This window comes from Leuciscus leuciscus, assembly GCF_965113295.1.
Source record: "Leuciscus leuciscus genome assembly, chromosome: 9".
NCBI lineage: Eukaryota > Metazoa > Chordata > Actinopteri > Cypriniformes > Leuciscidae > Leuciscus > Leuciscus leuciscus.
The window spans coordinates 29,519,052-29,546,844 of record NC_138733.1 but is presented as its reverse complement, the minus strand read 5'-3'; the positions used below and the strand labels follow the sequence as shown (position 1 = coordinate 29,546,844).

The 27,793-nt window shown below is 36.7% G+C and overlaps 1 protein-coding gene and 1 long non-coding RNA gene across 5 annotated transcripts in view; one reads left to right on the top strand and one right to left on the bottom strand.

Moving 5' to 3' along the window:
• Positions 1-23,311, top strand: part of LOC309505519 — a 259,401-nt gene extending 236,090 nt beyond the window's left edge. The window contains exon 2 of the long non-coding RNA XR_014208469.1: positions 22,975-23,311. This is a non-coding gene — a long non-coding RNA (uncharacterized lncRNA). The remainder of the gene's footprint in view (positions 1-22,974) is intronic.
• Positions 6,089-14,150, bottom strand: LOC309505513 (sialic acid-binding Ig-like lectin 14). Of its 4 annotated transcripts, none has more exons than XM_082178922.1 (8): positions 14,057-14,150; positions 13,317-13,371; positions 12,760-13,140; positions 12,301-12,597; positions 12,103-12,205; positions 11,837-11,875; positions 9,535-9,625; positions 6,089-7,030 (listed from the first exon to the last, which is right to left on the bottom strand). In XM_082178922.1, exons 2-7 carry the CDS (start codon positions 13,354-13,356, stop codon positions 9,565-9,567), a joined length of 921 nt encoding a protein of 306 aa, XP_082035048.1. In that variant the 5' UTR covers positions 13,357-13,371; positions 14,057-14,150; the 3' UTR covers positions 6,089-7,030; positions 9,535-9,564. The 4 variants fall into 4 exon arrangements, 2 of the variants coding, with proteins under 2 accessions (XP_082035048.1, XP_082035047.1); XR_014208462.1 differs by lacking the exon at positions 6,089-7,030 and adding an exon at positions 8,798-8,957 and having other exon boundaries at positions 9,383-9,625; XR_014208463.1 differs by lacking the exon at positions 6,089-7,030 and adding an exon at positions 8,798-8,957 and having other exon boundaries at positions 9,383-9,625; positions 12,103-12,202.
• Positions 23,312-27,793: the final 4,482 nt, after the last annotated feature.

Below are 27,793 nucleotides of genomic sequence, written 5' to 3'. Positions count from 1 at the left end.
TCCACAATCCATTCAAAGAACAGAAACACCTATCCAACACATAGCTGTTCATACCACTCACTGAGAGCTGAGGCAGGAAGTTTAGTATAAACCGCGGGCACTCATCACTATTTAAATCCAAATCGGATTTCAAACCAAATGAGACCCATTCAAAATCAACTCAGGTAAAGTCAATGAATACTTTCCTTCTTTTTTTTACTTTTGCATGTAATGTGTCTGTGAACACAGTGAATGGTTTATGCATGTAGGCTACAGGTTTTATAATTATTGTGCAAGAAAGTAAATAAACTTAACTTAAATGTAAATAATAAAACTTTTATTGTCTTCGGTTTTTTTTTCTCCAGTGCATCACCTCACAATATATCATGGGCAATGGAATATCAAGGCCTCTGTTGACCCAGGACCCAGGACGAAACATTTGGAGAAATGAAAAGCTCACTAAGGATTTCCCAGACGACAAAGTCCCTTACAAGGACGCCCTGAGGAAAAACAAGAATTGGAAAGTACTGTCAAAGAAAGACTGCAGTGTGGCAAAACTAAACCTTACGAGAGGGAATCACATCCGTTACTACCATCTGCCGTCAGCACTGGAGCCTGAGCAGGAACAATTTTCAGTGCAGAACTGGGAAATATGCAACCCTGTCTTTGTGGAGGAGAACAATCCATAAAGCAATGCGTATACTGACTTCTAGTGTAGAATGTCAGGATCTCTTGAAACTGTAGCTTTGTGTGATTTATAACATAGTCCGGGGTAGTTCCTGTTTGTCCTTAAAATGTAACTTCCCCCTTTTTTTTTCATTTTCAGAAGCCATGAATTTTGATGAACTGCATTACTGCAAATTATGTCTGTCACAAGGCAAAAGCAGAATTTCAAATATGCAGCTTTTATATAAAACTATTACATCAAATAAAATCTCTAAGTATACTGTGAATAAAATATCATCTTAAAAAAATTAATAAAATGGTATGAATTACATATCAAACCATAAATAATGCTAGAATTTTTTCACATCTAACTTTCCTGCCAAGGTGATTTTAGTTCTAAAAAGATAATGTATCTTTTTTTGCATAAAACTTTCTTTAAAAAAAGTCACTTGTTTGATATTTTGTTATAATACATAAACAATTATTGACATCTTTAGTGTTAACAATACTATTACAGTCAATTTTAAATGTTTAATAAAAATAAAAATATTTAGATTTTAGACTCTAAAATATTCTGTTTCTTTTACACAGTATCGCAAACACAGGATACAATGGAGATGGTGATAAATTAGAGGTCCTGATCAAATTCATAACAAAACCTTACAAAGTTTGTTTTAGCAGTCGAGATGTTTAGTAATTAACCGACACATAATGATAGTGAAGTGTCACTTTGTCCAAGTAAAAGGTCATCCCTATGAATATCATTTGCTAAAGTCAGAATTATAACCCACATCCTGTTTATATGAAGAGGTCAAGTTCATGCCACATAGTGGTCACAGTCAGGCCACTAGTGGTGCAAATTGACAAAAAAAAAAGCAGAACCTCCGTTGTAGGCTCAAAATATGGTACACATATTGTTTTATGATTTTTCTTTGAATCTCTGATTAGTGAGCATCACTATTACTATTGCTCATATAGGGTTATATATCATATATATCTCAAATAGGGTTTCATCAGACTCTTAGTATTAAATTCTGGTGTGTAATTGCACCCACAGCAAATAAACCAGGGTAAAATACCTGGAATACCCTAGCAGCCACCGCGATACATTAACATCACTCAGAGCATCTTAAAAACTGCATGAAAATGCAGAAGCCACAATCTAGCAAGCACTTTAACATCAATGCAGCGAATTTTCCACAGGAAAACACCCTCTCACATCTTATGTCACAAAGACATGATCTACTCATCTCTCACTGGTATTTCTCTTTCACTCAGTGGATCTTAAAGGTTAAAGGTAGGCATTTTTTTTCATGAACACAATATTATTCTGGTTGAAACTGTCTTCACACCCATGATAGCAATCAATAATAGAATTTTTTTTTTTATATATATATTTTTTTATAAATTTAAAAAAATATGTAAATATAGCTTCTGTGGAAGTCTCATGATAAAAAAAAAAAAAATCATGCAATCATTGCATTGATCATCAATCATCCAACACAATACGATGTCCAGTAGAGATGCGCGGATGGGCTATTATTTCATCCGCAACCGCATCACAAAACTCATCATCCGTCCGCCATCCATCCGCACCAACGTTTTTGACCAATTTTCAAAACCGCACCCGCCCGCCATCCGCTGATTGGGCGATGCGAGGCGCTGCTGATGACTTGGTTCAACCGCCCGCCACCCGCCCGAATTTAATTCAAATATTATTTTTCGTCACGTCATCCGCCCGATCCGCGGTTTATCCGCGGAGTCCGCGGCTGTAACCGCCAACCGCGCATCTCTAATGTCCAGCCTGCCTGTCAGCGGCCCGTCCCAAATGGCACCCTAAACAGACACGGTCTTCCTACGCGTCCGCACTTTCATAACGTAACGCCGCTTTGACTGCCGAGAAGAAGTCTGCTGTGGAAAAGTGCTAATCGAGGGCGCATATCGACAGCAAAAGGGGCGCTAGCGAGCACCCTTCTGAATGGGACACGCACAGTCTAATCTGCGTCCGAAACCACATACTCACTGAGTAGGTACTTAATTTCAATAAGTAGCCTACTTACTTAACAAGCGCTAAAAGAGTAGGTAGGCCTACTTTATAGCCTGATCTCGTTAAGTATGAATGCGAGTCATACATCATCCGCCATGTTGACGTTTTCATGTGACCTACGATGTTATCACAAGCACAACAACTTAAAAGATATGAGCGACAGGTTTAATTCATCTATATGTAAGTGTAAATATCTTGATATTGACGAAACTTGCTCATTTTGTGGTCTTGTTGAAGAAACAGCTGTATAATGGCTAAATGTTTTTGAAACAAAAAAGCCTGTTGAATTTCACTACTTGAAAAAAAAAAAATGCATTGCATGAACCATGCTTGCATTTTAATGCATTGTATTTTTAGGACTTGCATTTTTTATTGGCTGAAATTTAACATGGTTGAATATTTAAGCTGTGAATATTTCAATTAAAAAAAGACACATTTTCATTATTAAAAACTCACCTTTCATACTTCACTTCCAAAATATTCAAACTGTTTAAAAATACAACCTATAATATTCAACAGGCAATTTTCGGTCCATTTTATTTCGCTTCCACAAATGCAGTGGTTCAAATTCAACAGTAAATTCAACATTGATTATTTAATTCGGTTCTGTTTTATATTTTAGGAGCGTAGGGTTGTCCTGCCATTTATTTTGACTTTGTTTGTGATTTGTTTATTTTTAGGGAAGTTTCTTTGTAATTTTATTTATTCCCTGATGGTAATTTATACATGTTTGTTTATAAGTCTATTTTGTTTATTATTTCTGCCTTGGGGCACCCTGAAGCCATTGCTCCTTAATTCAATTACTTTTTCCACCTTAAATAAATTATACTTTTTGTGGAACTTTGAATTGTCTTTGGTGATCTGTCGGCTGGGGCTGGTTTCCTTTTACCAACAGCAAAAGTTCACGTCAAGCCCGTCCTTATTGCACGGGTCGTTACACAGTGATATACTGGCATAAAGTTGGCTTGATGTTGGACATTCGCACAGTTAGGGACCGTCTCTAAAGTTACATACGACATTGGTATACACGTTTCTAACTTCAATAGCAAACTTCAATTTATTTGAAGAAATATAAAAAAAATATAAAAGGTGTGCATCATGCCTGACACCAACATGAACACGTCGTAGGCTGTGTGTAGCGTGCGTACCCTTCGGTACTTACTACTTAACTACTGTACCTACTTAACTACTGTACCTACTTAACTACTGTACCTACTTAACTGCTAGTTAGTCAAACTATTTTTTACTTTTTTTTATTCGCCCTATATTTTCACAAGTAAGATGTACATTTTCAAAACTCTTAGAACAAAAATCCAAAATGATCACAATTTAAACACAGCTAGTCGTTCTTTGAAATCCTGATCCCATGCTTTCATTTAGTTGTACATATTTTACATTCTACATAATCATTGTTTCAAAACACAAGATTATTGTAATATGTAACGAGAACATTTGGATTAATTACCTAAACGCAACAGATTATGATCTTCTTTCGATTTAGTACTTTTAACAATCAGTTTATTCAATAGCAGACATGCGATGTACATTATTTAAATCACCCTTGTTGTTGAATGATAGTAACACAGGCTAGTTGCCACATTTGAAAATTCAATTACACCTTACGTAACATAAAATCCATATCTATTCAGTGTGTTATCAAAAGGTGATGAAGTTATGAAATGGCCATGAGGTTCTGATTGCTGTCAGTATGTTCTCACTGTATACCATATGACTGAATCTATACTGTAGTTGACCTTTATAAGGGTGAGTTACAGTAAGATGGCAGTCTCTACCATGGTAATCTGTTTACAGTGTCACATGGCAATGGCATACATACTGTAATGTAAAACGCTGTGTTTGATGCCACCTGTCTTCCTTCTACTGATGCATCTCTGATCAATCTGATGTTACACAATAAGGTGGCAGTGTCTACCATGGTAATCTGTTTACAGTATCACGTGGCAATGGCATACATACTGTAATGTAAAACGCTGTGTTTGGTGGTATCTATTTGATTATATTGGAACCATATTGCCATATTGGAACGGTCAACACCGGTCCGTGAACACTCGAGAGCAGATGATTTTGCTAAACTAACACAGTAGAACAAGATGAAGGCATCAGGCATCAGCTATAGGTAAAAACCTGTATGTCACAATTATGTTCTGTCTTGTCTGCACCAGTTCTTGTTAGTCCCTGATTAGTTAACCTTCATCCACCTGCTAGTTAGTTCCCTTGTTTACCCTATGTATACAGTACAGGCCAAAAGTTTGGAAACATTACTATTTTTAATGTTTTTGAAAGAAATTTCTTCTGCTCATCAAGCCTGCATTTATTTGATCAAAAATACAGAAAAAAAAGTAATATTGTGATATATTATTATAATTTAAAATAATTGGTTTTCAATTTATTATACTTTAAATTATCATTTATTTCTGTGATGCAAAGCTGAATTTTCAGGATCATTACTCCAGTCTATCACATGATCCTTTAGAGATCATTCTAATATGATGATTCATTATCAAAGTTGGAAACAGTTCTGCTGCTTAATATTTTTTCATAACCTGTGATACTTTTTTAGGATACTTTGATGAATAAAAAGTAAAAAAAAAAAAAAGAAGAAAAAAAAAGAAGTAAATGTTTTACAAATATAAATCTTTTGTAACAACAATATACACTACTGGTCAGTATTTTTTTTTTATTTTTTTTTTTTTTTATAAATCAATACTTTTATTCAGCAAGGATGTGTTAAATTGATAAAAAGTGATAGTAAAGAAGATTTATATTATAAAATATTTTTTTTATTTTGAATAAATGCAGTTCTTTTTAACCTTTTATTCATCAAATATATTAGACAGCAGAACTGTTTCCAACAGTCATAATGAATCTTAGAATGGTTTCTAAAGGATCATGTGATAGACTGGATGTCACATGTGACACTGAAGACTGGAGTAATGATCCTGAAAATTCAGCTTTGCATCACAGAAATAAATGATAATTTAAAGTATAATAAATTGAAAACCAATTATTTTTAATTGTTATAATATATCACAATATTAAAAAAAAAAATCTGTATTTTTGATCAAATAAATGCAGGCTTGACGAGCAGAAGAAGTCATGTGTAGTAGTAATATATATAGTAAAATAGTAATGTGTCCAAACTTTTGGCCTGTACTGTATATTCTCCCTGTTCAGTTCAATCCCTTGTCAGCGGGACAATATATATATAATATATTTAAATATATTGTTTGTGTATGCATGTCTTGTGGACAAGCTGTTGCATTCTATTAAACCTGCTTGTTTCATTAAAACGTATCACCATTGGAAATTACCTGCATCTGCCAAGCATGACACTGTAATATTGAGTTAATGCATATAAAAACACAAACCAACACATTCTCACCTGTGAATGGTTATCCCATGTCTTCTGGAATTTAATGTTTAATGTTGTGTATTTATTTATTCTTAATGTGAGTGCCAACACTCTGACCGTTCCAAAATGGCGGCTGCGCCGACATGTCTGGAGCCAAATGTAGCATCTACGTATACACATCTATGGCGACAACAGGAATAACTTGTTATAAGTGTTAATATGTTGCAAATAAATATACATTTTATAATTATGTTTTTAATATATGCTTTATGTGTGTGCCATCTCTTCTTTGAACCTTGCAAGTATAGTCACATTTATCCACCACATCTAATATTAAACACATTTCTTACCTATATTTAAACTTCATATGAAATGCATGATGAAAATGTGTGTAATATAAAAAAATATAAAAAATAAAAACTTTTTCTGAATTATTCTGATTACACATTAACTTGAACACTCCTGCCATATCTAGCTTTAAAATGAATCGCAAGGATTCGCCATCACATGACCATACATGATAAAATTACTTTCTTGAAGTGACCATCGCATTTACCCTTACTAACAAACTTGTGGAAGTGCCCTTCATGAAGCGATTCAGGGGTCACTTTAGTTTCGAACGGCCCTACAAATGATCGGCCCCTTTCCAAAGTGCCCTTCAAGGGTGCAAAAACACTGTCTAAAATTCGTTCTATGCGAATAAAAGCATAAATTAAATCTGTTCATCATTTAAAGTAATTGTGTCTCTTCAGAAAATTTGGACTAAACCGCTCAATTCATATGGATTAGTTTTACGATCTTTTAAATAACTTTTTGAAGTGTTAGTTGTGTGTTAAACAGTAGGTTACTTTTTCAATAACAAATGGTAAGTTTACACGACAACAATGTATTAAAAACGGAATCGTTTTTCCTTTGCAGTTTTTGCAGACAACACCATTGTCAAAACGATCCCCGTTCACACGGACCTGTGAAAATGACAAATAGTTTTAGTCTAAGTAAATAATTAGACATGAAATATTTTTCTAAATATTTTATTAGCTCTTTAAAAGCAAAACTTCTGTAGTTGCTGATAATGTACATCCAGCCGGTTGTTATTGCAGAATAAACCCCTTTAGGCTGATGCAAGACCCTGATCACCCTGTCAGGTTAATAACCGGCTGGATGTGTATTATCCCTTACATAATGTAACATACAGTAAGAGGGAGTAAGACAACACAAATATCAATTCTTGTTTTGTAAATACACAACAAAAGTATATATATATATATATATATATATATATATATATATATATATATATATATATATATATATATATATATATATATATACATGTATATATAGATGAACAGATTCATCTAAAATAATTCCTTATTAGGCCTACATAAACTTTTGACACACACAACATTTATTATACAAATTATGGATTACAAATTTCCAATCATGCACCTTCAATTAATGCTGAAGTCATAAAAATAACTCTATACCACAAATAAAATACAAAAACATGCCATAGATTCAGTATATTTCTACAAGAGGATTTGTTTTGTCCTGGTTTGTTGCAGAAGAGCGCATTAGAAGCTGTTGTGTATTTGCAATCTAAAAAACATTTATTTCAAAACAATTAAAACCAATTATTTGGTTGATTGAGGTGAGAGCACTCTGCCTTCACTATATAGTAATATATAGTTCTGCTAGCCTGATAGCCTGCGGCCATCTGTGGGTTTTTTGTTTTCTTAAATATTTTTCTTCTTTTGTTTGTGGGTATTTGCATTGAAGGTCTGCTAAAACATTTTATATGTTGAATTATTATTATTATAATTTATTTATTTATTTATTAATTTTTTTTGCCGTTTTATTAGGATAGGACAGTAGCTAGACAGGAAGTGAGGTGGGAGAGAGAGAGGGGGGACAGGATCAGGAAAGGTCCACAAGCCGGGACTCGAACTCAGGTCGCCTGAAGCACAACGGCGCTACATGTCGGCGCACTTGTCCACGAGGCTATCGATGCAGACATGTTGAACTATTTGAATAGCAATGTGCCTGTTTATTAAAGCCGCACTACCGCCTTTCACCTGGTTACCATTTACCCCTCGTGGGTCATAATGTCACAAATGTATAACAAATACCTACATGCATGCACAGTTGAGGCAGCTTTAATCCCAATTTTTTGTCATTTCATGACTTAATTTACAAGATTACTACAACGATGCATGCTCGTAGTTTCTTTTGTGCTTAATTTATAATGAAGTGATATACAGCACGCAATTCAAGAGTGCGCGCCGTGAGCACAGTATAACGGCTGATGGGACAGGAAAGTTTTAATGACATAGCCTCATAAACCTGCTGCTGTCTGCATTAATGTTAATCAAACAACAAAATACAGTGCAGGGTTTGATTATTTAATTTCAGTGTATTTACCTGTTAGACCCACCTGAAAATCTTAACGCACTGTTTACAAGGTTACATGGGTCAAAAACAATAACATTTTATCAGGGCAGGTACAAATTTGAACCATCCCACCTGAGCCGGTAGAAAAAAAAACCTTAGCATTGAGCCCTGATATATTAAAGGCCCAGCAAAATGTGGCATTTATTACAATGGGTTTATGTGAAGACTGCTTTAAGTTCACTTACATAAAAAAAATAAAAAAAATCTTCATGCCTTAAAATATCCAATCTCTGATCCACAGGTAACTGGTTACATGGTAGCTTGTGACGTCAGAAACACCAACCATGATTTTGAGACTGTCTTTGGTTCACTGGAGTTAAGGAGAAAATACTCAGAAATGGTGCTGACTTATGAATTTGCACATGGTTTGTCTTAAAGCATATTAAAAACACCACATAGACATAAACAACATGAAAAGCTTTGATTTACATCACAGAGGGACTTTAAAATATACTGTCTTTATGTTGTTTCTAAAATGGGGGATGGAGAGATTCAATGTGAAAATATTACAATTAGTGCTGGGCAAAGATTAATCGCGATTAATCGCATCCAAAATAAAAGTTTGTGTTTGCACAATATATGTGTGTGTACTGTGTATAATTATTTTATATATATAAATACACACATATGCATGTATTTATTTAAGAAATATTTGCATGTATATACTGTATATGTATTTATACATAATTTATATTATATATAAATATAAATAATTTATATATAAATAAAAAAAATCTTAAATATATACATGCATATGTGTGTATTTATATATGCAAAATAATTATACACAGTACACACACATATATTATGCAAACACAAACTTTTATTTTAGATGCGATTAATCGCGATTAATCTTTGCCCAGCACTAATTACAATATATAAAATATATTAAAGGGACCTATCATACAAGATGTAAAATAAGTCTTGGGTGTCCTCAGAATGTGTCTGTGAAGTTTCAGCTCAAAATACCCCACTGATAATTTATTATACCATCTTGTAAATGCAAGGAAAAACATACCGTTTTCATGCATGTGTCTTTAAATGCAAATTAGTTGCTGCTCCCCACCCTGTTTTCCAGTAGAGCGTGGAGCCTGTGTGCCTCAGATTCTCTGCCAAAAACAAAACATCTGTTTGGTTTTGATTATCAATTATCATCTCTATCATGGTCACGCTCAGGTGGCATTGCAGTTTTTCGTCATAATGTCTGATGGCGTGTCCCGTATTGCGCTTAAACTGTCAAGTAAACACAAGGTTTTCAAAAACAAACAAAGTTCACATAAACGCATTCATTTGTGTCTTTGAATGTGAACAGCAGGGAAAGAAATCACATGTGTATATTAGATCTGTGTATTAAAGGGATACTCCACCGAAAAATGAAAATTCTGTCATCATATACTCACCCTCATGTTGTTTCAAACCTGTATGAACTTCGTTCTTCTGCTGAACAGAAAGGAAGATATCTAGAAGAATGTCAGTAACAAGACAGTTTTAGATACCATTGACTTCCATAGTAGGAAAAAAATATACTATGGAAGTCAATGGTATCTAAAACTGTCTGGTTACTGACATTCTTCTAAATATCTTCCTTTCTGTTTAGCAAAAGAAAGAAATTCATACAGGTTTGAAACAACATGAGGGTGAGTATATGATGACCGAATTTTCATTTTTCGGTGGAGTATCCCTTTAAAGTGACAGCAGCGTAATATACAGTATTAGAACTGAACTGAATGCTTTTTGCCACCTAATTGGACTTGAGCGGTTAAATACACATACTTATGAGTCAAAGTGACCATGTATTTGTAAGAGTAAACAGAGTAATTTATGTTTTAAGTGAACATAAACAGTTGAGAAAAAAAACAAAAAAACACAATATTGGATCCATGCTGTCGGTCTTAAAGTGACAGCATCCAAAATTACCTGCTGTCATTATTATTAACAACAAAAAAGAGAGAAAATCTCTCACTGCTCTTGACTGAATCACTTTTTTAACTTTAATAAGAATACATTTATATTTAATTTACACAGTAAAGACTATGCATTGTTTTTTTTTTTATACATTAGATTTTTTTATAAATTTTATTTAGGCCTAGTATTTCTAGTGCTTGCAGTTTTTTCTGGTAGGTTCATTTCATTTGAGTCTTTGTTTTATTGTAGTTTGTTTTCTTTGCTCTTTCTTTATCACGGTTTACTTGTCTTCAGTAAGCTTGAGAGTATTGTTTAGGCTAGAAGCCAATTCGTTTTTTTAAATTGTATTAAAAATGGTCATAAGAATAATGAAATTTCAATGGCATCAACATTTTTGACCTTATTTACCTTATTAAAACCAAAAATAACTATATTGTAAAATATATCGTTATCGTGAAATTAAATTACTCATATCATGATATAAGATTTTGGTCATATCGCCCGGCCACCCCTGATCGTATTTACGAGTTGAACGCACATGAATGCCACCACAATGTCGTTAATATAAGTGGGAAGCTTGGGATTTTCTTTAAGCACTGAGGTTTACGAGTTGGGGGCGAGTCAGTGAGAAACATGGCGATAAAGCATATTTAGCAGTGATAGTGTCAGGCTTTTCTATTTACTATGAAGTAAGCTGATTGCCTGCTCAAAATATGATAGCACTGTAATATAAAAAAATGATATGTAACAATAAAGTTTACAATGGCTTCATAAATTAAGTTAATTAAGAGAAGGTACACCGCCATTTTGCTCTGACGAGAGTGATTTTAACATACCAGACGCCGTAAACATGACTTCCCAAATTCCCAGGAGGACTTGAAAGCACCAATAGGGCATATTCCGTTGCCAATCCTTGGCGGGGCCTGTTCCAATGTGACGTCACATTGGAGCACATTCCTGAACGTCTCATTTTGAGACACGGTTTTAGATTTATGGGGAAAATAACAAATGGAGTGAATTTTTACAACAGTGGTTGTGTACACACACTGCAAGAGACACATAAATTAAAAACTTTAATGTTAGATGCAATTAATCGCGATTAATTAAAGAAAATTTTGCAATTAATTTGATCTTTTTTAATAAATTGACAGCACTAATTATTATATATTTTAAACAGATCTGTATTCTTTTCTCTCATGTGTTGATACAGTGTTATTGAAAAAATAAGTTATGATGGGATATATATACATCTTTTAAGGGTACACTACTTTATAGATGATGACAAAGTTCGCAGAAATGGATTCAAAGCCACAAAACATATAAAAAAAAGAATTAAAAAGAAAGACTGAGGCACAATAATGTTCTCATGTAGATTCAAAACTGCTGAACTAAATGCTAACTTATGATTTACTCACGTATTGTCGTTTCTGGATTGGAGATCTGCAATGCGCTTCCTGGGAAAGATTTTAGTGATTTAAAACAAAATACTGAAAGATACCAGAATGTCACAATGTATTCTCAAATGCTCACATAAGTGCAGTATTAAAAAAAAAAAAAAAAAAAAAAAACACAATTCTACATCAAATTCATCTACATAATTTATACAGTGTAAACCGTTTTCAGGGATGTGTTCTATAATATTACTCATTGATATTTATTTTGTAGTCAGATCCCGACTTACTTATATTTTATGACAATGATTAAACACAGTAATCCAACCAAAAGGGCAGCTCCAAGACCAGAGATGGTTGGTATGATGAAGTGGCTAAGATTTGCTTGTTCTTCTAAAAAAAAAAAACACACACACAAAAAATAAACACATTTACTTACTTCAAATTATCACAATATATACACACACAGAAGATTAGTATTGTTATACCTTTCACAAAGATTTGGTGAGTGGCTTGCATTTCACCCTCAACACTCCCGTGGTACTTGACTGTGCATGTGACAGAGGAGTGATCATCCTCTTTTGTTGGGGTGAAGGTAAGGGAAGACTCTGCTTCCCAATTTCCATGACCAATGTCCTTGTAGCTCATGATGGTTGTTCCAGGGTGGTTCCAGCTGAGAGTGGGCTGATGGGACGGACAGGTGTGACGGACTGAGCATTTAAAGATTGCAGGTTGACCCTCTTCCACAGACGTCTCAGCCAGCAACTCTGGTTTTGATGCTTTCTCTGTACATATATTTTGAATTACAAAACACATATTTCACATAGTAAATAAAAGCAAAAACAAGATTATTTATTTAGTCACAAAAATATAATTTGGACTCTTTCCATGTTTTAGTCTGCTTTCTTATTTGTAATTACAGGTTGCCAGCTCAAATGCACACTTACCAATCATTTTAATTGTCACACAGTTATCCACAAAGGAGTACTTGTCTGTTTCAGACGTCACTAATTCCACCCTGAAACAATACGGGCCGTTGTCATGGTTTCTGACTCCATCAATCTCCAAGGAGCAGTTTAAATCACCCAGTGAACCAATCAGTTTTGTACGACCCTTGAAATTCTCAGTAACCTTTGTAGGATCATTGTGATAGATGAATTTCTCCGGTTTGGTCTGTGTGTGCCACATGGCTCTAATACGACTGGAGGGCTGTTCTTGAGCAGGGTATTTGAATGTACAGGGCAACACGACACAAGATGAGACCAGAGCATCCATTTTAGACTCTACCTCCACCTTCCAAACATCACCAAACACGACAGCACAAAGAACTGCAAAATAATCATTGAAAAATAATAAACTTAAATATATATATATATATATATATATATATATATATATATATGAATATACATTTAAAGAAGTTAACAAATCATTTTAAAGAAGTAACCTCACAAAATGTAAAAAATAATTCATTCATATAATGTTTGGAAATTTAAAATCTAACCGTGAAGCCAGCAGAGAAGAACTCCTGCCTGTACACCCATGCTGGACTGGACAAACTGAAGAGGTCAAAAACAGTTATTTGCACATATGCAATAATCTTTCTTTAAGGCACTGTCTAGGCTTCAATTATATATGAGAGTTCTCAGGAGATAAACATCGGAAACAAAAACTGTTAGGCCTAATTTATTGATCAAATTGTTGGAAGTGGAATCAGCAGAGCAGTGAGAAACACCGAAACGCGAACACATGATGCGATTAAGAAAGTTTTCACAAATCAGGCTCAATCTAAAGTTATTTTGATTCCTGACTAGCGGACTTATCAAGCGTTTGCCTGATCAAAAATCTAGCAGGACAAGATAACCAACTTTAGGCGTGCCAGAGCCATGTAGAGATATATCTATGCTCTGGGCGTGCTACCTACGCATTATAAAAGTTAAGAATCGCTATAAAAAAAAAGTAAAAAAAAAAAGATTTCGGACATAATCCCATATTCACAAATCACGAAGAATGACATGCGATATACATGTCTACAACAGCGCACTGGGCATTTACAGTCACAGGATTTCAAACTGCTAACTGTAATGCAGGGGAATTAAGGGCCGTTACCTCGCATACTGTAGCCTAGTAGGCTGTGTGACGCGCAAATTCAAAAGTGAAACCACACAGATATGTGAAAACCGTCTTTAAAGATATAGTGTAACCAAAATATAAAATACAATAAAATAGAAATTCTGTCATCACCTGTATTTCGTTCCAAGTCTGTTTGACCAAGCCAAGTCAGTGTCCAGTCATACGGGGCGTGGCGTGGGGGAAAACGTTCCCTTCCTGCAGGAAAAAAACATTATGTTAACCCAGGAGCCTACGAATCACTTTTGCCGCTCGACAGAGCAAGATACATAGACAAACTGAGCCGTATTGGGTCAGATTGTCCGTACAGTATCTGTGACTAATAAATCACCCATTCTTTCAATGATGACATTTGCTAAAAAGCTATTATTTGCCATTGTCAGTAATTTGATGGCAATTTGAATTATATTTTGACTGATATAGGCCTAGGCCTACAGTACAGGCCAAAAGTTTGGACACATAGCCTACTATTTTTAATGTTTTTGAAAGAAGTTTCTTCTGCTCATCAAGCCTGCATTTATTTGATAAAAAATACAGAAACATTTTTAATATTGTGAATGTGATATATTATTAAAATTTAAAAGAATTGGTTTTCAATTCATTATACTTTAAATTATCATTTATTTCTGTGATGCAAAGCTGAATTTTCAGGATCATTACTCCAGTCTATCACATGATCCTTTAGAAATCATTCTAATATGATGATTCATTATCAAAGTTGGAAACAGTTCTGCTGCTTAATATTTTTTCATAACCTGTGATACTTTTTTAGGATACTTTGATGAATAAAAAAAAAAAAGTTAAAAAAAATTAAAATAAAAAAAAAGAAGCAAATCTTTTACAAATATAAATATTTTGTAACAACAATATACACTACTGGGCAGCAATTTGGGGTCAGTAATTTTTTTTCTTTATTTTTAAAAAAAATAAATCAATACTTTTATTCAGCAAGGCTGTGTTAAATCGATAAAAAGTGATAGTAAAGAAGATTTATATTATTAGAAAATATTTGTTTTTATTTTGAATAAATGCAGTTCTTTTTAACCTTTTATTCATCAAATATATTAGGCAGCAGAACTGTTTCCAACACTCATAATAAATCAGAATAGAATGATTTCTAAAGGATCATGTGATAGACTGGATGTCACATGCGAGTCACTGAAGACTGGAGTAATGATCCTGAAAATTCAGCTTTGCATCACAGAAATAAATAATAATTTAAAGTATAATAAATTGAAAACCAATTATTTTAAATTGTAATAATATATCACAATATTACTTTTTTTTTCTGTATTTTTGATCAAATAAATGCAGGCTTGATGAGCAGAAGAAACTTCTTTCAAAAACATTAAAAATAGTAATGTTTCCAAACTTTTGGCCTGTACCAACTCCAATAATATTCATGTCACATCATATGACAATTTTAGTCACTAAGACAGTAAACTAGTGAATAAATGTAAATTTCAGGACAAAATCTACAAGACCACATATATATTTGGAAATATAAGAGTTGGTAGAATATAACCCATTGGGTTCCATGACTTAGCTGTCACATGCCTGTCCTGTCTTGTGCTGCACATGGGTGTTTTGTTGTTTTGTGCCATGTGCTCTCCTGTCTATTGTCTAGCCCCTCCCATCTTGTTATCTGATTATTGGTTAATTTGTCCCACCTGTCTTTCTCGTTACCCTCCTTTGTTTGTTCCCCTATTTAGCCTCCCTGTGTTTGTAGTCCTGTGCTGGTTTGTTGTCCAAGTTACCTGTTCCTGGTGTTTCCTTCCTGCTTGCTACTGGAGTTTTTGTATCTTGTCTGCCAGTTTCTAATAAATTTCCTCTGCATTGAATCCTCGTCTCATGTTCAACTATTCCTTGACATTAGCCTACATTTGAGATTTTTTTTAAAACTTTTTTTTTTTTTTGCCAAATATGTCAACCACCCAAATACGGAAACAGGAACTAGGAATTCATCCGATGGCTGTTCGAACAACAAGAAAAACGAATAAATAAACATAATTTATAATTTGATATAATAATAAATATATAGGCCTACTTTCTGCCAAGATCTTGCAAAGCAACTAAGCAAGTAATACATGAAGGATGATAACATGAGCTTTATGGGTGTTGAGATACGAAAATTATCAGGCTAATGTGTGATTTCAAATGTGTCCACACAGCTCCTTGAATTAAGGTCAAAGGTGAAAAATCAAAAGTGAAAAAAAATTAAAATATATATTTTTTTTCTCCTTAAGAAAATCCTAAATAAATGTGCTGTTGAATTAAGCCCACTTTGAAAGTACAAAAACCCACATAAATCTATGTTTGTGTAAAATTGCCAAAAGCGGAAAATGCATAATGCTAAAATTATTAATCATATTTTATAGGGAATGTTTGGAAAAATACAGCTAATGTAACCCAAAATAACAGAGATGAATGTTTGTTTTTGTTATGCATATTTTGTGTGGCTCATTAAAGTGAAACTTTACTGAAGTGAAAGTGAAAGTGAAAACTGTTATGTCTGCATCAATATGCTATAATAACATATATTATTCTTTTGTGTTTCAGAATATACACGAGGGAAACCGGAGACATGACTACACTGTTTTGACCATAGACAGTAAAAGAAATGGACACAGCGACCCCATAGACTTCAACGGAGAAAAGTGAAGCAAATTAGAAGCACTCACTTCCTGATGGCTGAGCGTACTGCGCAGACTCAAACTGAGCTTGATGATGTGTGACATGAGCAACCTGTCTGACTGACCTGTAAGTCTTCTAGTAGCTGTGCCAAAGAAATCTGAATCATTCCCTTCCGAATCTTGCAGAGACGGAGAGGGTGAATAGGAGCTGTCCATGAGCTAGGAGCAGGAGCAACTTTATGACTCTCTATGGGATTTCACCTTGACTTTATCGGACTTTATGCCTCCACGTCCCCCCGATTGACTGCGAGCTTCTTCTCCTGTCTATACGGTAATTTCCAGAGAGTCGCTTATGACGCAATCGTTAGCCTATTTTTACAAAAACTGCTTCTACTGGGCCATAACGTAAAATACAAGGTAATGGAACCTTTTATACATTGTCGTGTTTCTTTAGAAATAAACAATGGACAAATAGAGTCTTTAAACACCTCAGATGTAAAGTTATTCGCTGTCAAAGTGACGCAAAAATGAATGGGAGTCAATGGAATGCTAACAGCAGGGGATGGCTTGTTAGCCAATGGCGGCCCCCAGGGATTGTACGCTTTTTGGATGCTGGATTACCCCCCCTGGTTTTGACTCGTTTATTCGGCACACCGCAACAACAACAACCAACAGCACCGGAGTGCCCTCTAGTGGCCATCAGGTATTGGAACATCACTCGAATACATTACAAAAACCTTAAGCTCATTTAAGATGGTCTCTTAGCCCGAGATAATATAGTCTGAGATAAGACAAGTCTCAGTCAGTTTAAGGTTGTCTTGACCTGACCAAGCTTGTCCCAGAATTGGGCCCTCGTTAAATTATGGAATAATAATAATAAAAAAATTATAATAATTAAAATAGGCCTATTTGTGGAAAAAAAATATGTAATATTTGAGTTACAGAAACTTTTTATTTGTTTCCTCCTAATTGTCCTTGAAATAGTGATCAAGAATGAATCAAAATCAGTTGACATGATAGTAAAAGGTCGGAAGACCACAGTTTACCGTGGAGCATTTGGAGAATTTTTCTCCTGAATTACCGCGGGGTGTGAATTGTGAAAAAAAAAAAAAAAAGAAGACGTTGCCTTAAAAGCGTTCCGCCCATTCAGCTGACATAAACCACAATTTCAGTAAACGAAAAAACCTATCCAGTGATGAAATGTTTTCTGTGTTGACACAAATATTGTGCGATGTCCTAAACTGCGTGCCGTAGGCTACACGTCCACTAATGACGCGTCTGATACGCAAACAAATTACTCCTTTGAACTATTCACTTTAATGAATGGTTAAAACAAACAGGAGAGTAAGAGCAGAAGAGAGGAGAGGAACAGGAGAGGAAGAGCAGAGGAGAGGAAGAGCAAGGGAAAAGGAGATGGACACAACAACACATAGCTGTTCATACCACTCAAACAGGAAGTTTATTAGTGTGCTCATCTTTTTTTTCTTTTCTTTTTCTTCTTTTTTTCTTTTTTGTAGCCAAATTGTACATTGTGAACCAAAAGGGATATCCATTCAAAATCAACTCAGGTAAAGTCAATTATTTTCTTTATATGTAATGTGTGTGTAGTCATGATGAATGATTTATGCATGTACAGGTTTTATAATTACTGTGAAGGAAAACATCTGTTTTGATACACCAAAAAACTTTTTTAATAATTTAAGTCAAAATTTAAGTCAAAATATAGCTGCGAGCATATATATATAGGTTGTTAAGTTGTTATGTTAGGTTGACTACTTTATTATTATATTTTATTAAGGCTATAATGAAAAGACTGCAATGTCAAGATTGCAATGCTGGAATGTGTGTGTGTGTGTGTGTGTGTGTGTGTGTGTGTGTGTGTGTGTGTGTGTGTGTGTGTGTGTGTGTGTGTGTGTGTGTGTGTGTGTGTGTGTGCGATTGAACAGTGGACACATAAAAAGATACTCCGTCATTTTGTTCATACAGGACATCATTCAAACTGCAAAGTGTTAACTTATATTTGTGTACAGTCGAAATAAAACACAACATTGTGCTTTTGTAAAATAAATTCAAGCAATCTGCCCCCGAAATGGCGCTAATTTAAAATTAAACTAAAATACTCACGGCTGCACGGCATTCATAACGGTGCGCGTCCACGGCGAGGAACGGGCAGAACACCATTATCCATGTCAGTGCGGACGAACATATTTGACTTTAGTTTTTAAGTTAGCGATTCAAAAGCCCCCAGCGGTGTCACACGTTGATTAACCGGTGGTAAAATACTCTCACCGTCACATACCTAGTATATTTTTATATAGATACAATAGGCCTACCTGATTTTGAACACAAGAGGGCAGTATAGCACTATAAATGACATAATATTTTTTTTTTGGGACTAAAAAAACATTCTGGATGTTTTTAAACTTAAACAATTATTAAATGAAAAAAAAAAAAAGAATAAAATGGGTTTAGTTCTGATATTTGTATAATTTTATATAGAAATAAATGGTGGATAATTACATTTTTAGAAGATATGAGGCTTTTAGTGTTTCCTTTTTTGACATTACTTTAATCCCTCGCCATAGCAAAACCGTTTGAGATATTTATTATCTGTTTACAATTTAGCATTTTTTATGTATTTTCATCATGTTGAAAAAGTTTGGTGGGAATAAAATAAACCACTTAAGAGGAGTGGGTAAAAATTCAGAGGCTGATTTTGCAAAGAAATCCACATTCAAACCAAAATATCTCACTTCCTGTTGCTCGGAACTAATGACTGTAAATTAGAAAATTGGTTGGAGGAGACCAATATGCGTACTGATTTTTGTGACTGTACATAAAATTAATCCCCCCACTTTTGTCAAAAGCATTTAGAAAGTGACACACTTCCTGCTGCCAGTTGGTGGCGCTATAACTTTGACTAACAATAGTTACATACAAGTGATCGGCCTCTCGAACACACTGCTGAAGTTTCATCAAGATCAGTTAATGTATGCAGAAGTTATAACACTTGTCTTTATGTGCTTTATATAACACTCAATGTCTTTACTTCATGCTGACCGAGTTTGGTGGCAATTGAAAGAATTGCCTAGGAGGATTATTTCAAATTCCAGAGCAAGCGTTCTCCAAACAATCCATAATAGCCGACTTCCTGTTGGGCTGGCGTAAAACTTGTCCTAGGGAAAGTTGTTCGGCTCGATGAGATCTATACTGTACGTGTACTGAGTTTCATATTAATTCATGCAAGCATGTTTGATCTATGGACCAAGTTTTCAGACCCCGTTCAAGGGTGAAACCCCCCCCCCCCCCCCCCCCCCCACCCCTCACACACACAGAGACAGAGAGAGAGAGAGAGAGAGAGAGAGAGAGAGAATTCTCCAGAAAAATCCAGATTCAAACCAAAATATCTGACTTCCTGTTGGTCGGAGCTAATGACTGTAAATTAGAAAGTTGTCCGGCTTGATGAGAACAATATACATACCAAGTTTTGTTGCTGTAGATGAATCTAACCCCACTTTGGTAAAAAAGGTGGCGCTACTGAGCCATTCCACCACGCCCGTTTCTGAAACTTTGCACATGTCTACTGGCTAATAAATGTGATGTGTCTGTCGAGTTTCATACAATTGCAAGCATGCTAAGAGTCCTAAACGCATCACAAAAGAATATTAAAGTTCGATGCGTTGCCATGGCAACAGTATCTAAGATATCAATAATCCTTTCACAGGTCTACATCTGCCGTGTATCTACATCAGTGGTTTTCAAACCCTGGGTCGCCTTAAAAAGAGAGACTTAAAAAATGGGTCGCCAGGATGATTTAAGGAAAATATAATTAAATTAAAAAACTAAATTTGTTTTCATAAAATCATAGTCTATAGGCCTATATAAAAGAAACACGCGAAATATGGCTATTTAAACAACTGAGTTTGGTTCATTTCTGTGAGGCGCGGCGCCTCACAAACAAATTGACGGAAAGGAAACCGAGACGGCACGCGATGTTCCCGGACGCGGACGCGCGCGCATCGACATAGGCTCGGTCCTGCACCTCCGTGGTCTCGCGGTTGCGGCACAGGCGAGGAAACGTCAGAAACAACAACAGGTGACTAAGCTATCGTTATATGATCCCGCTCTTATTCATGCAAATGCTTTTAAACCATTCGTGCGCGACAAGACAAAAGAGAACGCGCTGTCAGTAAATGTCCTCCTGACACACACACACATACACACGACCCACAGATAGACGCGCGCCAGTATCAAGTTCTCTTTCGCGCTAGAACGAACAACACACATGTATGCCAAAATGTCCGTTTTGTCGAGTATCCTCACAAGAACAGTCTTAAATGAGTTAAATAAAATCTTAAATGAAAGTAAAGAGTAGTGAGAGAATGGGATGCGTGAGATCGTCAGCTGTGGCTGGTCCTAAAGTGGCAGCAGCTAATTCTCGGAGAAAATTATTAACAGCTCTTGACTAAAGAATGCGTGTAGCTTTAATACGGATTTCTCTATATTTAGTTTATAATTTATGCAGTGCGGAATGTTTTGATAACCAATTTCTGTATATTTCATATCTGTTAGACAGGAAAGGCACAGGTAAATATGACATTTATAATGGGTTTATGTAAGGTTTGTTTTAAGTTCACTTAAATTAAAAGTTTTTATATTTTTTGAAGCCTAATAAATATTTAAAATTTGGGGGGATAATCATTTTCATTTTTTCTTAGAAGCCTATAATAAATAATAGTTTAGCATCCAAATAAATCGCGAATATGGAAATGGAAAAAAATGTATTCGAATGAGAGAGTTAGGTGAGCCCAACGAAATTATTTCGTTTTGGCTTGTTTATAGATATTTTTTTCATTCTTGTTCTGTTCTGAATATCATTAAATTTAAAGGATTTGTTGTGGAATATTTTTAGTGAATTTTTTAAGCATACATCAAACGATAGTAGGCTATATTAATTGGTTAAAATTCTTACAATGGTTAATGGTTAACCGGTTAATTAGCATCCCTGTAGCTTTAGCTAGATCAAAAGAGTGCAGAATCAACTTTGCGTTGCGATCACGTCACAGATAAGCCACTGCACGTGCAACATCAAAAGCGGTTGTTAAGTAAAGGCTTAAGAATAGGCCTATATAGGCCTATGGGTCGCGTCAAAAAAAAAGAAAAAAAAAAAGGGTCGCTCTTGAAAAAGTTTGAAAACCACTGATCTACATTATACCCATAAAGTTTGGAGCAAATCCGGTAAAAATAAGAGAGTGATTTCAAAGCATTTTGAAAGTGACAAACTTCCTGCTGCCAGTTGGTGGCGCTATAACTTTGACTCACAATAGTCACATCCATGTGATCGGCCTCTTACAACGAACACACTGCAGAAGTTTCATCAAGATCAGTTAATGTATGCAGAAGTTATAACACACTTCCTGTGTCCCATTATTCGCCATAAATTTGCTTCCTCGCCTCGGCCAAACCGTTCGAGATATCAAAAATCCGTTCACAAGAATTCATCCTCAATGTCTTGACTTCATTCACACCAAGTTTGGTGGCGATCGGATGAATTCCCTAGGAGTAGTATTTCACATTCCATTGTATGCGTTTTCTAAACAACGTATAATAACCGACTTCCTGTTGGGCTTTTGTAAAACTTAGAGCACGAAAGTTGTTCGGCCCGAAGAGATCTATATGTATACTGAGTTTCATATTATTACATGCAAGCATGTTTGATTTATGGACCAAGTTTTCGGACACCATTCCAGGGGGCGCTGTCGAGCCCCCCTGTCACGCCCAGGTACCAGCTTCAGTCCGGCCCTGATGGCCGCAGGTTCTGACGTGTGTGCAAAATTTCAAGAGTTTTTGAGCATGTTAAGAGCCCCAAAAGGGGCAAAAAAAATTAATAAATCCTTCCGGAAACAATAGGGCCTTCGCCCTTTCAGGGCTTGGGCCCTAAAAAGCAGAATAAGAAGTGGAACCTTATAAACGGTGACTATAAAGAGAAGAAGCTAGACTGCATGTCAAGTTTGAAGCCGAAAATGCTGCTAGACGGAATGCATTGGAAAACAATTGCAGAGAGCTAGAGGGCTTGGAGACACTAAAGAAGTTAAATGCAGCAAAGGCACGGATGCAAGTCTATGAGAAGAAAGACCCAAAAGATGAAACCCGAGAGTTACTTCATGAGAGGCACATGCCTATTTAGCAGCTCTTTGTTCCAGCACACACCTCCACAGAAAAAATTTACGAAATCACATCAAGAAGATAACACTTCAGACCTTGTTAGGATGTTAGCAGAATCCATCAGTTCAAATCAACTTCCTATACCAGAACCTGCAACATTCTATGGAGATCCACTCAGATTTAGTGACTGGAAAATCTCCTTTCCAAATCTGGTTGACAGGAAAAACATGATAGGTCCTAATAGGCCGCTGTCGGTAGCCTAAAAGAGGCCTAGAAATAGGGTTTCGTTCCGACAAACGGGGCACTAATTTTTCTTTTGCTCAATATGTTCAACGTTAATAAAAGGTATCCAAGCAAAAAGTTCTCCACGCATTATCCTGCAGTTAATGAGAAATTGTAATTTATTGGCGCACTATATTGACTGCGTATTGAGACATGTAAAACTGTTGAGCTAGATTTTCAACCAATCAGCATCGAAAATGTAAGTAGGTCACAGCCGAAATCAAGCCAATATCACTACGCACATGTAAACATGGAGGAGGACGTAAGCAGCGCATCTTCATCTGATAGCGGCGATCAAGCTCGATTAACACCCGTAAAGTGTATTCTTCATGTCGGAAAAGATGGTGGGAAAGGTCCGCAGTCCTTTACTGAAGTCCGATGGGAAAAAATCAAGCATAGGAATGGCTCAAAACGTCGGACACTACGGAGCTAACGTTAGCTATTGCTAATAAACATGTTGCCCTCCTGGACAAACCGGTCTCTGATGTCCCAACAACTACGGGTTTCACCCGGCCTGCTATCGATGCTTTTGCAAGCAAAAAAAAACTTGCATCACAATAAGTGTATTGTGATTGTCAAAACATTTTAGTAACTAAACTGAATTGTATTAGGTTTAGTGACAACATGTTACAATGTTTATATGGTACAATTTCTGGTAAGCTAGGTTTTTTTTTTTTTTTTTTTTTTTACAAATTTCTTGAAACAAATTTCACGATTTCAATTCAATTCTTGTGATTTGATTTAATATTGACTCATTTGAATAAATATTAGGTACACAAGATAGGCGTAAATTTTTCTCAAGAAAAAAAAAAATACATAGGCTACATACAGACAGCCCTATCAGCCCTTTTTAAGGTAAAAAATAACTCAGATTAAATATAATGCGTTTTTTATTATAATTACAACTTTATTTAATGATATAAGTACAAATATAATAAATATGTAATATAGTACACATATTTAGCAAAATACTTTTTCTAGCCAACTAACGTGCCTATATTATGGTCATTAAATGGCTTTCCTGAGGTAAATGTTATGTGACATAATTGTTCTCCAGCTGTTTTATTGACCCCTTTGTTTGATTGATTGATCGATATTATGTATGAAGAATATACATTTCGGTAAAGCTGTACTGTTTCTTTCAACATTGTTCATTCGTGTTTATTTACTATTAGCTAGTAGAGATGATCGGGTCACGTGCTGCTAGGGATCAATTACAAACACCAAAACGGAGTTTATTGTTTAAATTTCGTAGTAAAATTGACAGAATCTGAGAGCTGAGATTTTTTCCATATCATAACTAACCTGCTCTGTCTAGTCTGTCGGTCTCCGTGTCCTCTTTGCTTCGCGATTTTTCTGTGCGTGAGAAAATGGATGTGTGGCGTGAGAGCATGTGAAAAGTGTCAATTGCGTGTTTCTCACGGTGAATGCGTGAGAGTTGGCAGCTCTGTTATTATATTTTGACTTAATTCTATTTGTTATTCAGATTTTACCTCAAATATTACCTTTGAATTGGAACATGAGAAGTAATTGGGATGTTAATGTCACGGTGTGACAAAAATTAGAGAAAAGACTAAAGTCCTTGTGATGCAGTGTTGTTGTGGAGACCTCCAGTGGACACCCGTCTCTATTGCACTGCGAATCTGTTGCCATGGCAGCAAGGCCAATTGCCCGATTGACAGCAGGTGTGGAGTAATTACAGAGAGTGTTGTGAGAGGGACACGTATTGAGATGGGGCTTTAAAAATAGAGAGGAAGCAGACTGCCGTGTGGTTCTCCTCCCCACCTGGGGGTTCTCCTCCCGTGAGATACTGTGTTTTTGTCGACAGGTTGTTCTTTTATTGAGGCTGGGCTATGAAGCGGGTGAAGATCGAAGTTGAGAAGTAGAGAGAAGAGAGTGAAGTATCTGTCAGCGAAAACCCAAGGAATATCGTCAGCAGTGGGAAAGATGCAAAGTGATGAGTATTGGATCCGTTGTTTATATGCACTAACACTGAAGTGGTGTTGAGAGTTTGGAAAGTGTGCGGCACGAGTGAATTAGTACACCGAGTGAATTGTTGATCTGTCTCCAACTTTTGTCCGCTCCTCGCTGAATGTGATGATCGCTGCACCCGTCTTCGGAGAGAAGTTGAGCCCTTGCGAGAGATGAGAGTTGATCTGGTGGGAGAAAGACCGGTGGGTGAGTGCTGGCCCGAATGCACGGTGTGCGAGTGGAATGCAGTGCCTGAAGTGACGATTCACACGGTTTGTGTTATGGAGTGAAGTTCATCGTGTGGAGAAGTAATAGTAGTCTGCTGTGCACTCTCTCCTTACAGTCTTTCACCCGCTGTCTCCAAGGAAGGTTTTGATATATCAAGTGCCCAACTTACCATTTTGAGACAGCCTGGCTCTGTTAATGCTGAATGTTTTATATGCTGTTGAACTGTTAAACCCTGCTACATTGTTACAGTGTACAGCTGAAGCGGAGTGTCTCGCTTAAAGCATCCTCTCTGCCTGGTGGTCTCCACACGCTCCTATCGAAAGCCGCTGCCCTGTTCAGAACGAAAGGAGGTATTGCAGCTGAATGTTTCATCTACTGTTGAATGGTTAAACCCTGCTACATTGTTACAGTGCACAGCTGAAGTGGAGTGTCTCGCTCAAAGTGTCCTCCCCGCCTGGTGGTCCCCACATGCCCCATGGAAGGCCTCCGCCTTGTTCAGAAAGAGAGAAGGTATTTGCTGTTGAATAGTTAAATCCTGCTACCTGGTTACAGCGCACAGCTGAAGTGGAGTGTCTCGCTCAAAGTGTCCTCCCTGCCTGGTGGTCTCCATATGCCCCATTGAAGGCCTCCGCCCTGTTCAGAAAGAGAGAAGGTATCACTGTCGAGTGCTTGTATACCGTTGAACCCTGTGGTATTTTTGCACTACACAGCCGAAAGGAGCGTTTCGCTCCAAGTGTTCGTCCGCCTGGTGGTCCCCACATGCCCCAGTGAAGGCCTCCGCCCTGTTCAGAAAGAGAGAAGCCCTCCATGCCTACGTTGCAAGCCGCTGCCCCTGTTGAGAAGGAAAAGGAATAGCTGCGGCACGTGCCTCGATCGAAGTGTCTTCCTGTTGTCCAAGGTTCCCTCACGTCCCGGCTAAAGGCCCCCGTTCTACTTGGTCTGGCATAAAGGACACCTACCGGGACATACTTACCTGTTTCCTCTTCTGGCCCGGTCCGCTCGCAACCTGTGTCCCTGTGCTTCGTCCGAGGCAGAGGCAACCGCTCCATGAGTACTTACCTGGTTCCAGTCCGTATGGGGTCCGTATAACCACGACTTCCTCTTGAGTCCTGTAAAGAGTACTTACCCAGTGACCTACCTAGACGGTGTGAGTTTCCCTCTGATCCCTCTCCAACGAGTTGCAGGGCCGCCACGATCGTTCTCCCCTCTACGGTCCAGGGGGCCATCGAATTCCCTCTGGCGACAAGAAGAAGATTTTAATTAGGAACTTTCAAATTACTGCTCTTAACGTAATAAAGAAACCTGTTATTCCTTTATTCCCTTGTCTGTCTGGTCCTTGACATGTTCCTCGAGGTGGTACCCGGTTTCCAGGGGTGGGTGCAGTCTGGTTCGGCCCACCCCGACCTGTGACATTAATGCTACAGTAGAAGTTTTCTTGATAATCTTATGTTTACTGTCCCTAGATAGCAACTTCAGGTATCACACATTTCAAACTGGTTTATTTTGTACTTCAAGTGGTAATTCGGCATCTTTGGGTTTATATGATAAACAGGTTTGAAAGTGCAAAAATCCCTATGTTTTCCCTTTTTTTTTAAATGGGCACCTTTAGCATAATTTTTATCAAAAACTGCAAGGTTGTGTGTGGAGAACTTTTTCCTAAGGAATCTCTATATATTTCTGATGTTAAAAAAGTAGGTAGTGCCCCACTTGGTGGGACAAACCCCTATTTCTAGGCCTCTTTTAGGCTACCGACAGCGGCCTATCTCTCTCACTCACTCACTCACTAACCCGACCCCTAAACCTACCCATCACACACATACACACAAGTCAAGCGTCTATAAAACGCCGATAGCAGGCCGGGTGAAACCTGTAGTTGTTGGGACATCAGAGACCGGTTTGTCCAGGAGGGCAACATGTTTATTAGCAATAGCTAACGTTAGCTCCGTAGTGTCCGACGTTTTGATCGCCGCTATCAGATGAAGATGCGCTGCTTACGTCCTCCTCCATGTTTACATGTGCGTAGTGATATTGGCTTGATTTCGGCTGTGACCTACTTACATTTTCGATGCTGATTGGTTGAAAATCTAGCTCAACAGTTTTACATGTCTCAATACGCAGTCAATATAGTGCGCCAATAAATTACAATTTCTCATTAACTGCAGGATAATGCGTGGAGCACTTTTTGCTTGGATACCTTTTATTAACGTTGAACATATTGAGCAAAAGAAAAATTAGTGCCCCGTTTGTCGGAACGAAACCCTATTTCTAGGCCTCTTTTAGGCTACCGACAGCGGCCTACTAGGTCTCATAAACATTAGATTGCTCGCACCTAAGGCAGTTATTGTAAATGAAATGATCACAGATAATAGTTTTGATGTACTCTGCCTCACCAAAACCTGGCTTAAACCAAATGATTATTTCGGTCTCAACGAGTCTATTCCAGCAGGCTACTTTTATAAGCATGAGCCCCGTCTGATTGGCCGTGGCGGCGGTGTTGCAACAATGTATAGAGATATACATTGTTGCATATACCTGTTTTCTGTTTTACTCAGAAAACAGGACAAAGGTTAAA